The 15112-nt window shown below is 45.5% G+C and overlaps 1 protein-coding gene across 2 annotated transcripts; it reads right to left on the reverse strand.

Moving 5' to 3' along the window:
• Positions 1–6773: 6773 nt before the first annotated feature.
• Positions 6774–15102, reverse strand: SOCS4 (suppressor of cytokine signaling 4). Of its 2 annotated transcripts, none has more exons than XM_069016082.1 (2): positions 14948–15102; positions 6774–8582 (listed from the first exon to the last, which is right to left on the reverse strand). In XM_069016082.1, the coding sequence occupies exon 2, from the start codon at positions 8479–8481 to the stop codon at positions 7171–7173; it is 1311 nt and encodes a 436-aa protein (XP_068872183.1). In that variant the 5' UTR covers positions 8482–8582; positions 14948–15102; the 3' UTR covers positions 6774–7170. The 2 variants fall into 2 exon arrangements, with proteins under 2 accessions (XP_068872183.1, XP_068872184.1); XM_069016083.1 differs by lacking the exon at positions 14948–15102 and adding an exon at positions 10938–11009.
• Positions 15103–15112: the final 10 nt, after the last annotated feature.

Genomic DNA, 15112 nt, shown 5'->3' on the forward strand with positions numbered 1-15112 from the left:
TCATGGAATGGTTGAGGCTGGAAGGGACCTTAAAGATCATAACATTCCACCCCCTGCCATGAGCAGAGACACCTTCCACTAGCCCAGGTTGCTCCAAGCCCCATCCAACCTGGCCTGGAACTCTTCCAGGGATGGGGCAGCCACAGCTTCTCTGGGCAACCTGTGCCAGGGCCTCCCCACCCTCACAGGGAAGAATTTCATTCTAATACCTCATCTAAACCTACTCTCTGTCAGTTTGAATCCACTCCCCCTTGTCCTGTCAGTCCATGCTCCTGTAAAAAGTCCCTCTCCATGTTTCTTGTAGGCTCCCTCCGGGTACTGGAAGGCCACAGTTAGGTCACCCTGAAGCCTTCTCTTTTCCAAGCTGAACAATTCAATTTCCCTCAGCCTTTCCTCATAGAAGAGCTGCTCCAGCCCTCTGATCTTGTTGTGGCAACCACAGGAGCTGTGCTTGATGCAGGCATCCCTCAGACTGGTCCCAAACCCACACTGTTCAAGGGATTCTCCCCAGCAATAAAATATCTGGAATACCCACACAAGTCCATCCATGGGGCACTTGACAGTCATTCCTACAGGATTCCCACAGGAAGATGTTTGCAATGACCTGCCTGTGGGGAGGCTGGGCTGAGCATATGTTTTGTCCAGATAACACATCACCCAGACACCCAGGGGATTTTTAAAAGGGATATAGGGAAGTTATTGCACCTCCTGTCAGCCCCACGCTATAGATTTTAGATGCATCAATTATATATTTACGTTCAAAACTCTATTATTCATAGAGTTGAGTAAACAAGTATTGATTTTTACATTGCAGCATGGATGAGTATTTCTAGTGATGCAGAGGCTCCTCTTCCACCCTCGGTACCTCTGACCTCATCGGTGCTTCCTGAGCAAGGAATATCCTTTAACAAGGAGGATCAAGTTTAAAACCAGTTGGCTGCTGCTGTTGGGGATGGAAATCAATGTGCATTTCCTTCTGAATGGACACTTCTCTGCCCACACCGCGTCACGTGCGGCTCGCCGAGATGCCGGCCCAGACAGACGCAGGCGGAAGGCGAGTGAAGAGAGGATGTGTGAAACCATCTCAGCTCACACACACAGCAGCCTCAGCTCTCCCACCTCATGGGCAGAGGCGAAGACGTGCTGGCTGTATGAATAGAGCAGAAAAAAGCAGCTTAAATGCATTTTAAAAGTGATACTACTGCAGAGATCACATTAAACCCCTTGTGAAGGGTCTGACTCTCAGTAGGTGAGCTTGTGTCAAGATTTCTCTCTATTAAATATTTCTCTCTATTAAATATATGATGCCACCGTGCACATTTAAGGGTGGCAGAAAAAAGTCCTCTAACTGCATTTTCCAGTGCTCTGTTGTTTCAGAGGTTAACCAAAATCACTTACTTCATAGCTAACTTTGCTATATTGAATCAATGAACAAGTTCCTTATTGGATTTTTATTGCAGATAAAATTGACAGGGAAAATCACTAGGATATACTTAAAAATGGGAAGGAAATGTACGTTTACAATAAAAAGGTCTCTGAAGGTCTCTTGTTTCATAGGAAGGAAGCTGTCTTTATAGTGCATGAACTATAAAAAATGATTAAAACTGAAGAGAGACAGGAAGCTGATAATTTGATTTATCATCTTAATGGCTATGATTCATGAATAAATAATATAATGGTTTATGTCTCTCTTGTAAAAGAAGTAGAGAAGAGCAATTTGTCTAATAAATGACTTCAAAAATTACAGCTGAGTCTTGTTTGCCACGTTTGTTCTATTTAAAAAGAATGAGTGAGTATCTTATTTCTTATTACTTACTAGGACATTTGTTGTATTATTTATAAGAGTCAAAAACCTTAACTAAAAGCCACTCATCTCTGACCACAGTCTCCCATTAGCTTTAAATTCAGGAAAGAGAAAGGGATTGATCACTAGATCAATAAATCTAACCTTGGATCTGACTAAAAGCTTCCTTTAACCTCCTTCCTCCAGCATCCTTTTTCAAAATTAAAGTATCCCCGTTTTTAATTATTTAAGAGCATGTCAATTTTATAGTAAGGCCCTGTATGACTGCATCATACAAGGATTTCTTCTTTATATTGGAAGCCCACCAGCATCTTTAAAAGGAAAGCATTTAAATCATGATAATTTGTTAGTTTGTTTTTTTTTTTTTTTTAAGTTGGATGTGCTGCTATAGATACACATATCCAATACACCCTGGATTTCATTGAGACAAATGCTGAGAACAGGAAAATCGAGAAGAAATGTGTATTCCCAATTATCAGACACACAAACTACCCCAAGCCCATCAATGATTCTGCTGGAGCTGAAGTCGCTCCGTATCGACGGCCCCGGGCCAATGAGTGACATTGTTATAGAGCTGCAAAAAGTCATTCCAGGCAAAAGCAAACTGCAGAGGACACAATTAATGGAAAGAGTGTTTAATTTTTTTCTAAACCATCCTGTAAAAATAACATGTATATGTAGTTTGCCCAGTGTGCATCAAGAGCCTGACCATTTTCTCTGCCCTTATATCAAAATAATTTATGAAAATCAGATCTTTTTTTTTACCAGAAGCTGTTCACACCAATTCAATACACTCTGTTTCCACTGTCCTGCTATGGGACAACCTTCAAAACAATTCAAAGCACATCTTGCAGACACGACTCCTGATGCAAAGCTGGTTGGGTGCCCCAAAACAGGGGAGCTGTGGCCAGGGTCATCTCTGGGTTATGACCTTGCTCAACCACTGGCCTGCTGCATTGTCTTGAACACATGGGTTTTGGCACATCTCTGCACCTTTCCTTGTTCCACTTTAAAGCTTCCTCCTGAAGAATGTGGGGTTTCTGTCTTGGCAGAATTTGGGCTGAGAAGAGAGGCTGTGGACTCCCCATCCTGGGAAGTGTCCAAGGCCAGGTTGGACGGGGCTTGGAGCAACCTGGTCTAGTGGAAGGTATCCCTGCCCATGGCAGGGGGTGGAACTGGATGATCTTTGAGGTCCCTTCCAATCCAAACCATTCTGGGATTCTGGGATTCTAGAAAATGGAAGCTCTTACCCTGTTTTTGAGGCTAATTTTTGAGAGGGTTTCAAAACTGAATTCAAGGCTAAGTTATGTTCGGGTCAAGGTGTTCTAAAGTGGTGTTGGAATGAGCAGCACTGGTAGGACTGCTAATGACAGCAGTGAGAGGAAAACTTCAGGATGACAGTTCTTGGCATATTGTAAAACCAGTTCCACCAGTTTTATTTAAAATAGAGAGGGAAAAAAGAGAAAAAAAAGGTAAATGGATTTAAACAAAATAGACCTTCTGAGTTCTTCCGTTTCATAAAACACGTACAGCTCATGCCATGGATCTTCCACAGACTGCACGTGTAACACAACTCAGTGTAGTTAGGGACAAATGTCACACAGGTGGACAAACAAATCAGGAAAAAATAGCAGGAACTCTCACAAATCCCATTTATCAATACTCTCCACATATGATTTCTCTAAACTAATGCAATTAACTGCCTCACAGTCCAAAGGCACTATTTTTACATGCCACACCTTCTTCCCCCAGCTGCTGTATTATATAGGTCTCCTAAATTTGGAGTGCTCAAGATGTTTTTGGGGTAAGTGATGCATCAACTCATGTCAAAAAAATGTAGGCTGCATCCAGAATGACACTGAAACACAGTGTTTTGGGGAATGATACCCCAAAAAATGTTCTCTCCTGGCCTTTCATTTTGAAGGGACAAAATCTTTGCTGATTTTGAAAATTACAGTGGCCTTCACTAACTTCTGAAGTACAACCTTTGATCAAACTCTAATTTTTATGGTCCTGCCATAAAAATAATGCTAATCCCTATCTAAAATTATGAGCTTTTTGCCCTAATTAGGAGTTTCTGAAAGAGAATTTTAATCAAGCAGGTTGCAAGTATCTCTGACATCACTCCAGATCTTGAAGCAGATGCTATTCCTTCGTACTGCAGCCACCCAAATCCCACCATCCCACCGTGATGGGCACAGTAGACAAGAGCAGAGCAATCATGATCCCTGTGTTGCATCTGGAAAATGTCAGTGATAGGGTGAAAAATAGACTTAGCAATACAAAGCTGTCCTTGATAAAATACAGTTTATGCAAAAGGCAATGAATGGAAGCAGCACAAGATAAAAATTACAGAAAAAAACAGGGTCATTTTTCTGACATCAGTCCCACAATTCCATTTGGATATGGAGGAGGGAGGATCTCAGCTGGGATAAGCCACTATAAGTGTATCAATAAAGCCACGCTGATTTATAGCAGCTGAGAATTCGTCCCGGAGCGTGTTCATCCATGTGCGATGCCATGGATTGATGTGTTAGCATTTTCTCCCTGGAGACTTTGGTTCCAAACCTATTTAAAACCCAGTGAAAACAAATGGGCTGGTCTCTAGGCAGATGTCCCTGGAAATCTGTTTACATCATCACAGTGGCAGGAGCTCAGTGGAAAGGGTTTTATCTGCTCAGGTTGGGGGTAAGGGCAGGGTGGCAGGTCCTTGGTGGAGCTGCATGGCAAAACTTCCTTGATAACTCCTGAGTAGCCACCTTGCAGGATGGATTTGATGTCCACAAATCCATAGGATTCTGTACGAGGTAAAATTAAAAGATTCAAACAGGAGTATTGCTTAGTCTTAGTCTACAATCTTGGAGCAAGACTCCACAGCACTGTGCTCTACTGCCCCTTGCCTGCACACAGATTCCCAAGGGATCAGTGATGGGTCCAGTCTTGTTCAGCTTATCCACCACGCTGGATGAAGGGACAGAGTGTACCCTCAGCAGGTTTGCTGGTGATACAAAACTGGGAGGAGTGGCTGACACACCAACAGGCTGTGCTGACACTCAGCCAGGCCCAGACAGGCTGGAGAGATGGGCAGGGAGGAACCTAAGGAAGTTCAAGCAGGGTCCCCCTGTCCTGGGGGAGAATAACCCCATGCAGCAGTCCAGGCTGGGACTGACCTACTGGAAAGCAGTGCTGCTCAGAAGGAGCTGGGGTGAGGCAGCACTGTGTCCTTGAGGCCAAGAAGGCCGATGGTATCCTGGGCTGCCATGAGGGAAAGTATGGCCAGCAGGTCGAGGGAGGTGATCCTGCCCCTCTCCTCAGCCTTGCTGAGGGCTCAGCTGGGACTGCTGTGTCCAGTTCTGGGCTGCTTAGTATGAGAAATACAAGGAATTATTGGAGTGGACGCAGTGGAGAGGCTGTGAAGGTGGTGAGGGGACTGGAGCATCTCTCCTGTGAGGAAAGGCTGAGAGAGCTGGGCCTCAGCTCTGGAGAAAAGACAGCTGAGAGGGGAACCAATCAATCCATACAAATACCTTAGGGCAGGTGTCAGGGGATGGGAACAGACTCTTTCTAGCGGTGCCCTGAGACAGGACAAGGAGCAACAGGTACAAAATGAAACACAGGAAGTTCCATCTGAATATGAGGATAAACCTCTTTACTGTGTGGGTGATGGAGGCCTAGAACAGACTGCCCAGACAGGTTGTGGAATCTCCTTCTCTGGAGATGTTCAAAACCCACCTGGATGTGATCCTATGCTTGAGCAGGGGGGTTGGGGGTAGATTATCTCCAGAGCTCCCTTCCAACCCCAACTATTCTGTGATAACCTCACCCACAGGTCATTGCTGATTTTTTGATAGGATACTTCATGCATGAAATTAAACACATTTGTAATTCGGCGGGCTTGGGGCTCAGTTTCAAAAGCATTTTGAGAAGACACAAAGGCTCCCTGTGATCAAAGGAGAGGAAACAATGTGGTTGTTGGAGTTACAATTACACCATCTCACATTCTTTTGGCAGAGGAGTTCCTGGCCCAGTTTGGGAGAGGAGATAAAGCACATACAGGGAACTGAACTGCAGGTCACTGCTGCACCTCCCGGATCTGCACCCCAAGGCCAGCCTGGAGTTTCCTGCCTGAACCCACATCCACTGAGTCTCAGTGGGATTCCACCAACAACTCAGCAGCAGATCTGCCTGTCCATGTAATGTAAGTAATGCTTTTAGGAGCATTATCCATGCATGGTTTTCCCGTACATGGAATTTGGCAGGAAGCCATTCGAGCGAATGCTTCACATTGCAAGAAAAATCAGCAGACTTTTTTTCTTCTTTAACTATACTTATTAAAAAAACCAACCCCCCTACTAACAAAGTAGGAAAGTTATCCACCATCACCTCAGGCTCAACCATGCAGAATCAGATCGTTAAATACACAGATTTTTAAGGAAATATCTTCCTTCCCACCCTCCCACCCTGTGCTTTATCATTTAAGCAGCGGCAGCTCCTACAGTCAAAAACTGGGTATTTCATATAACGCAACAGTAACACAGAAACAGAGTTCCCAAGTCCAAGCCCCATCTATCATAAGTAACTACATGATTATCTCTTCCAGACACTGATCAAATCCCAGTTTATGAGCAATTTGCTTTTTACTGCTGTTATACAAAATGAAAAGCTCTTCCAGAGCCCCGCTGCTCTGACGACAACGAAGTCTTCTTCCTCTCCAACCAAAATCTTTTCAGGACCAGTTTATACATGTTTGTTCCTGCACTGAGTGTTGTCCTTAACTTGAATTGTTTTTCCTCTCCCTGGTATTTAGTCCCCTGATGTATTTATAGAAAGATCATATCCTCTTTCAAACTTCATTTTGCTTGGAATAGTAATGTTAGAAATAGACTGACAAATTTACTGCAGTGGATGGGGACGGACAGACACACACACACAGAGGCTAGAGCACTCATTTTAAAAGAAATGCAGAAAATACAGATGAGTTAATCTTTAGTTAACAGTGCATTATTTCAATCATATCAGCAACACGCCAACTACAGTAGAAAAGACAGATCAAGTTCAAAACTGATTTTCAGGGGGTTTTAGATCTAATGACTATCCATCTATAGAAATACCAGAAAGCCTACCTGGAATTCCATAAAACTCTAGCCTGAGGACAGTACCAAAAGCCCACAACGAATACAATCTCTAAAAAAGAGAGCTGTGAAGACTCAAAAGTACATTTAAACAGAGACTAGTTTGGGTGGTAAATAATATGCAGAAAAAGAAAAAAGAATCAAGTCGCTATTAAAAAAAAAACAACCTAGAAGGAAAAGAGATAGAACATACTATTGTCTGTTTGGAGACAATTTCTTTCACAAAAATATTTTCTAGTTTTGCTGCTCTGGTACATCAATCCTGAGCACTCTAACTTTTGACTTATAATGATATTCCTTCAGATACAGCTTCACCGAGGGAGGAATGGGAAGTGCATCGATACCATCGTAAGTTGTACAGTTGCAAATAACCGTTCTACATATATGCTGGAGAGAGAAGGGAAAGGTCCTGTTCAGGGGAGTGGATAAAAGTGGTTCAAAGAACATACAGGAACTTGGATCTTTGTAGTGTTCTAGGAGTCCCGTGATGTCAGGAGAATGGAAGACACAGGGATCATGGGCATCAAAGCTGAAGTTGTGATTCCACTGCTCTATCCGGGCGTGGAGGGAGCGACTGTAGCGCCTGAAGCTCACGGAAAACAAATAGTCTTCCTGGGCAGAGTCTCTCAACAGAAACGTTCCCTCTGGCTTTCCTTCCAGCAGCGCCTCAGCTGCGTATTTATCCATGACGCCCCAGTAGCAGGGATTGTTATTGATCTGGAGGAGGTCTGGCACTAGGCAGTGGACATAATCAATCTGGGTATGGTATTTCGGAGGCGTTTCCATCCGTAGCAGCTCGTCATCCGTTTCCCACTTGGGCTTGTTTCGTTTTCGAGAACTTGTGCACAGAGTTATGACTTCATCGTCGGAGTCCATGTCGCTCTCATCTCTACTGCTCCTCGCCACCTTACCTGTCACCAGCTCAGGCCTTGGGTCACCCCGAGAGGAACTGCTGTCAGTGAAGTCACAGGACTGGGAGGGAGAGTCCGTTGCCCCACTGGCAATCTCCTCGTCTCGCAGCTGATCCTCCCTTTCCTCGTGCTGGGATAAATCAGCAATTATCCATTCTTCTGCCTTTGGACTTATAGGGGCCGTGTGCCTTTTGATCAAGTGCCACCGAAAAGCCAGCTCCGAGCGCGGAGGGAAAGGACACTTATCCAGCATCAGCTCACTGATATGGATTTTCCTTTTGGATGGAAGTCCTGAGGCATGCCGGCTGCTGCAGTTCTTAATGGGAAAGCACTGACCCACAGCATCCTGCAGCTTCTGTTTGAGAGACCGGCCTAAAAACCTGTGCCCACAGGACCGGTCTAGATCCAGCTCGATGGACGAGCAGCTGTATTTCCTCTCTTGGCTCCTTAAATTAGTCCCCGACCTCCCTGCAGCACTTGCTGTTTCGGCATCAGGACAATGCTCACTTTTCTTGGACCAGGAGAGCTTCTTTCCACTCCAGACATACCCATCCTTTCTGTCTGCGCTTCTGCTCCGGCTGCTTTTGGGCCTCACATCTGCGTTTTTCGCGCTGCTGTCCTTGTTTTCTGCCATTGTGACAGCTTTGCTTCACAAGTTGCCAGGAAGCGCACACTGTGTTTCTTGTGGGGTTTTTCTACATAAGGAAGCTTCCTCGAGGCACTTTCTGGAAATATCTAAGGAAAAAGAGAACACAGCTCAGTTAACGGCTATGCACACACACAATGCAACAGCAGTGCTGGTGGATACAGGACAACAGTGACAATTAATTGCTGACCATGTAAAAATCACGTGATTGAGGTGAATTCAGTAGCACACCCCACAAATACCAGCTTGATCCCAGACAAAGCTCTCTTAACCCTTCCTTGGGAAAAGCATCCTGCAGAAAAAACTATCTTAACGTATTTGTTGAGTTTCCATTCTGACTACGCAGCAGAGCAGAATGTTTTAGGTGTTGGCAACCCCATTGTGCCAGGGCCCATTTCAAAAGGAAACCCTTCCCGGGGCAGGTGATACTGCTTTAGCTGTTTATGGAGCAAATTCTGCATCTCTTCCAAATAACCTTTCAAGAAGGAACAAACCAGAACAGAAACAAGTAGGTCAGAGTACAAAGAGCTACTGTACCTAGATGATATGCCTGTTTGCTACTAATCCACAGGGTGGGATGCCAGAGATCTTTTTCTTAACTGACACTTTTGGGTCACTTTCAGGATAAAAAAAAAAAACAAACCTAAATTTTATCAGTCACAGATTCCGTCAGTTTCTGAAAGCTGTCTTCCCCTGCCTTTTCAAAGGAAGGGAGCTAGGAAATACTGAAGCCCTAAGGGATTGAAATATCTGGGGCTTTACATACTGAAAAGGATTAAAACAATCCAGCCCCTTACTAAAAGCAATTTTAAAAGGCCATGAAAGATGAAACTGCTTATTGCTCATTAGAGAAGGAAGTTTACATTATTAAAATCAGTGTTGCTTTGAGACCTACACTTGCTGATTTCATTTTCTTTTGTTTCCAAAGGTATATTGAATTCTCAAATAGATAAGAGGTTTCCTTTTGACTGCTGCACTTTGAAAAAAAGATGAAAAAAATCTTCTTTTGATTACTCATTTGAAAGTGGAGCAGGATTTTTTCAAGATACATAGATGGCAATATGGTATGGGTGCTATACCCCCCCTGAGGCATGGCAGGATGTAGAAATATTTCCCATCACTTATCATGATCAGGATATTCTATGGTTCTGTGATGCTTCTGCACCAAAACCGTGCACGGCTTCTCTGTTGCACTGGGGTTTTTTTGGCTGTGGGTTTTTCTGTTGTGTTGTTTTGGGGTTTTGGATTTTTTTACAACTAATTGACATGGCAAATACTAAGCAGGAAAAGAAAAGGGCATCCACTTCCTCTCTCCATTCAATCCATTCTCATCATCAGGATTAGCCAGCATGACACAACCTCTCTGCAGTCCCCCGGGGCTGCGCAGGCTGAGTTCAAGCCTCTGCTTTCAGTAAAAGAACAAGACAGCCTTGCCAAAAGGCTCACATGCAATCTGTGGGCCAAATGCATCCCAGATGGAACTTTCACCCAGGAATTTTTCACATTGCATTCCTTATTTAAAACCCACAGACCTGAGAGCTGTGGGGGAAAGGAAAAGGCAGGGGAAGGGAGGAGATGCAGAAATGCAGAATGAAGGTAAGATTGGTTCAATATTGGAAATATGTTGGGAAAAAAAAATGGCATTAGAGCAATGGAGACGAATATCACTTCACTGGTACTGAGAGGAATCACAGGAAGGGTCCATATTCCAGCAGTTACAAATCAAAGATTAAACTAAAGATTTATTTTTCTTCTCTCAGGGTTTTGCAAATTGTTTTTCAGTGAAAGCATGGCAAGACACAATGAAGACAGGAAAAAGGCAACATTTGAATATGAGACTCAAAACATCTTTATTTAGACCAGGATTCATTGATTGCTTTTGGAATGTTGGCATTTTTCATCCAGAAATACCTAGAGTGAAGCACTGAATTTTCTCCACAATTAAAAAAAAAGAGGGAAAAAAGCAATCTCATTTACTCTAGTGATAATCTGAAGTTACTGAAGACAAAAAGTTTTTAGATGCATCCTGTAGTAAAATACATTAACTGTCTATATATGGGATTTTTAATTGGACAGAGAGATATCACTGAGGTTGCAAAGTCAAGTACTTAAAAATTAGGATACGACAGTTTGTAATTGCTTTTGAAACCTTCAATTATCTCATTCTGCTCATCCAGCCCATATAAGGAATAAGAACATGCAGAATATGGGCTTTTAATTAAAAACTGCAAAACATACAAAACCCAGAAGTGCCTGTTATCTCCTAACTTCAGCCTTGCAACTGAAAGAAGCTTGGGGTTTTATGGAATTTCTGGGTTGCTGTTGTATTGAACTGTAAAGCCACCTTCTCCTTTGTACCTTTCTCCTGTCGTGAATCATTAGTGGTACCTGAACCCTGAAACTGAAGCTGGGGAAGCAGCACGTGATGCTGCAAAGCCACGCACCATTAGCCAGAGCTGCTTCCCTGGGGTTTGAAGGGCTGCTGGAACCCAGGCGCCAGTTCTGCCACATCAGAGCAGGAATTGCTAATCAGACAGAACAGTAGAGCTGTGAAAAGAGCAGGGAATAAATGAAGAAAAAAGGGATGTCATCCTACTAAAGCCAGGTTTGAACTTGACCGTGTGTTCCAAATGTGTGCTGCGGGAGAGCTGCCTCCCGAATCCCACTGCTCGGCATTACAGCAAGGGATCGCACTTTCATTCCCTTCTGGATCAGTGATTCACAGCCCCACCAATAAAATGGGGACCAAAAATAATTAGAGTGTCAGAAAGAAAAAGGCAGAAAGGGCAGGGGAGGCATTCAGTGCTCTATTACCACTTCAGGCCATCCATCTAAACCAGCTCTTCCTTTCACTCCAGCGTCCAAGGGAAATGCCACGTACGTCCATTAATGGCTGGAGCGCTGCTGGAAGAGCAGGACAGGAGGGCAAGGATAAAAGAGAAGGAACACAGAGTGTACTTTTCCCTAGAGGGGAAGGTTAAATGGAGGAGTCCAGCGCTGTGCAGCTCACACACATAAGTTCTGAGCTCCTTTTGGGAGAAATAATGAGTGTCCTGCCTGCAAAAGCCTTGTCCTGCACGGGGACACCCCAGGCATCTCCGATGATGGCAGGTTTGACAAAACCCTTATGCTGGAAACCCTTTCCCCTAAGGAAACAGCAAAGATAAAGACACATGCGGGGATGAGCAGAGTTCACTTCGGGCCACGGGACCCAGCTGGTAGTCCAAGGTTACCCAACACTGTCACAGCTCCAGTCCCTGAGGACAGGCAGGGAGCTGGGTGGCTTTTGCTGTTGGTTTTGTGCTGTGCCCAGCTCCCTCCTTCAGAGGTTCCTCTCTCTTGTCTGCAGACAAGGTGCTTTTTCTTTCACGAGCTGATGCCTGAACCCTGAGACTTCAAGCCCAGCCTAAAAGCAATATCCAGTCACTGTTTGGAGGGATAACAATATTCCCTCCTAGCCAGGGGTAGGCTGCAACCCACAGCTGTGATAAGACAGTGACAGCCTCACCATATGTCTAATCAATAACGCCAACAGGAGAATCAAAACCATAAATGTAGACAGCCCTTTTTTGTTTATTTATTCAATAAATACTTGATTACTGAACTGCTTTAACCAGATACTTATGTCCTGAGCTGCTGGATTCTTGCCTCTAGCCCAACAGTCTTCTTCATCAAGCTGCTTCCCTTTCTCTATAAAGAAGGAGCAGATGGTGGGGGGTCTCCAGCCCAACCTCCCACTTGGAGTGGGATTGCTGCCAGTGTGGGCTCAGGGGAGCCATGGCACGGCCTGGCCATGTCCTGAAAACCTCCCAGGATGAAGGTCCCACCACCTCTCTGGTGCTCCCATGCTGCACAACCCTTCTAGGGCAGGAAGTACTTGGAAAGTTTTCTGTCCAACCACACAAAGCATTGCTGTATTGTGTCTCTAATTAAACAACAAAAGAAGGCTCACAAAGAACAATGAATGAATCAATTTTGGAATTGTTATGGAAGTTGATTTTGTAGAGCTGATAAAATCCTGAGAGAAGAGCAAGCTGCAATAAACTGGAGTACTTTTGCTTTCATAACTTACATAAAAGTTATTTTAAAACAAAATCTCACTGGTCACAAGCTGCTTTCATTAATTTCACCCGATGAGATTTTGGCCACAAGACCACATTTTAAAACCTGACCTTCCCAACCTATTAAGGGTAACAATAAATCTCAGTTCCTCTGTCTTAAATTATTTTTCTTCACTTTTGGCTTTACTCTGATTTATGATACCATCCAAAACTACCTAAGCTTGACTCCAGAGGCCTTTCCAGCAAATGAAAGCAATTATCACACATACGCACAAAACAAAAAGACTTTCTAAAGGTACCACTGGCAACCCAAATATTTCTTCCTTGGAAATACCCTTGATTTATCCCCAGAACTGTAGGAGGAGGGGGGCCATGCCCAGCTAACCCCAACACAGGGGATATTTTATTCACTCCCAGGAGGTGGAACTGAGCAAGCAGCAGGTGCCAAAGGTGAGGGCTGCTCGTATCTCCTGCCTTAATGAAGCTCTGCTCGTGTGTGGAAGGAAAGATGCAGGCAGCGCTCGGCAAACCGCAGCAGCCTCTCCAGCACTAAATCAGTGAAAGCTTTATGGTCCATGACCAACACTCCGTGCTCCACCCAGAAACCGAGCAGGAGAGCAGCGATTCCCAGCTCCCGCCCTGCTCACAGCCACTCACACCTATTAATCAGGCCAGCAGCAGGCTGAGTTCCCAACCGGATTTAAAGTCTAACTTTGCATTTGGTGCCGTGTCACTTCGGACGTGACAAAGCCACAGGGCCTGCAGTCCCTTGGACAAGTGACCACGGGATCCTGACACCCCCCTGGAAACCCTCCCCCCAGTTTTCCTATGCTGTTCGAAGAGTTATCCCAGCAGGCAGCACCTCCAGACAAGGAAATTAGTTGTTACATGGAACCGAATGTAAAATGGTTTTTATACTGCAAAATACTTTAGGTGCAGTTTGTATCAGAGCCTCCAAAAATTAAAGTGATTAAGAAAAATAAACACATTTGACAAGCATTTGTCTCCATCCCAGGCAGCGGCTTGCAGCAGGAATAGCTTGGTCTTCCCACTCATCTGATAAGCAGTCCAGCTCCAAATCATTTCTCTAGAACACATTATCCTTGCCAGAAATCATGATTTACTGAAATATGTAGGATACACCCATGGAAAACATGTCTCTACACAGCTTCCACGAGGTTTAATAATGAAATCTGGCCATATTTCTATTTTTTTTTAAAGAAGTGTGCCTGCTTTGTAATTCTGTCACTTATTCATTCATGAAACTACCAGCAATGTGAGTGTTAGAGAGAACCACATTTCCAATATAAATAAATCACTCTGCTCACCCCAACCACCAATAACCCCACTGCAGAGCAAAACTGAAGATAAAAGGGTTTTGCCTGGAAGCAATTTTTTCTTAGAAGCAGGAATAAACTGGGCCAGATCATTAAGGCGACATAAAGGGAAAACTGATAATTCTGGTTTTTAACTCCTTATTTCAGATATGTTCAATTCCAGGAATTTTTTAAATCCTTCAAGAAATCGGCCACAATGCTTTCTTCCTATTATTCAGCCCAAAAAAAAAAAAAAAAAAAAAAAAAATGCTTAGTGATTTTTGCAGTGCAATCGCTACCTGCCTGACTACAACTGCTGTCAACTCCACCTCGCACACGCATCAGGATGGCTGGAATTCCAGAGTAATTCCATAATGACCATAACGATCTCCAAAGGGGTTTGATCCTGCGGCTGGGTGAGCGCAGCCCCGCGCTGTTACAGGGGTGCTGCCCAAGGGGGGTGAAGGACACAGCCCCTCATTTAGGCTTTCCCTGCCGTCCCTGTGCCTCCTGAGGAGCTGCCATTAAATCCATATACAGAAGAATAAACAGGGAATATATGTGCCCTATATGTGTTAGGGTAGATACATCGGGCACGGGGTTTTTCAGAGGAGAAGCAAACGGACCGAATCCCCTGGTGACACAGCAAAGACCCTGGACCGAAGTGACAGGAGAGCACGGACTGAAAGCCCTCGTTGCCCAGGGACCCTGAGACCCTCGGTCACTGACAGCGGCTCAGAACGCGGGCCGAGCCCCCCCGTGACAGCAGACCCTGGACCGAGCCTCCCCCGGTGACAAGGCTCAGAGCCCGGGTCGAGTTCCCCCGGTGACAGGAGATCCTGGACCGAGTCCCCGCGGAGGACAGAGCGCTGACCCCGGTCCGAGCACCGCGGTGACAGAGGGCGGACCCCAGGCCAACCCCCCCGGTGACAGCAGACCCCGGTCCGAGCCCCGCGGTGACTGACAGGGGCGCAGACCCCGAGCCCCCCCCGGTGACAGAAGACCCCGATTTCCCCGGTACCGGTGCTCACCCCCGCCTGCCGCCCCTCAGCCCCTCGTCCCCCGACCCAAACTCACGATGGTGCGGCGGGCGCTGCCGCCGGCGCTGCCCGCGGGACCGGCGCTCTCCGCCGGCCCTGTCCGCAGCCGGGTGCCGGCGGTGCCGGCGGCTCAGCGGGCTCGGCGCTGGCAGCCGCGGCCCCTCACCCGGCCGCCGCCATCCCCGCTGTCGGGGCCGCCCCT

The sequence above is a fragment of the Aphelocoma coerulescens genome, chromosome 5, assembly GCF_041296385.1.
Source record: "Aphelocoma coerulescens isolate FSJ_1873_10779 chromosome 5, UR_Acoe_1.0, whole genome shotgun sequence".
In the NCBI taxonomy this organism is placed as follows: domain Eukaryota; kingdom Metazoa; phylum Chordata; class Aves; order Passeriformes; family Corvidae; genus Aphelocoma; species Aphelocoma coerulescens.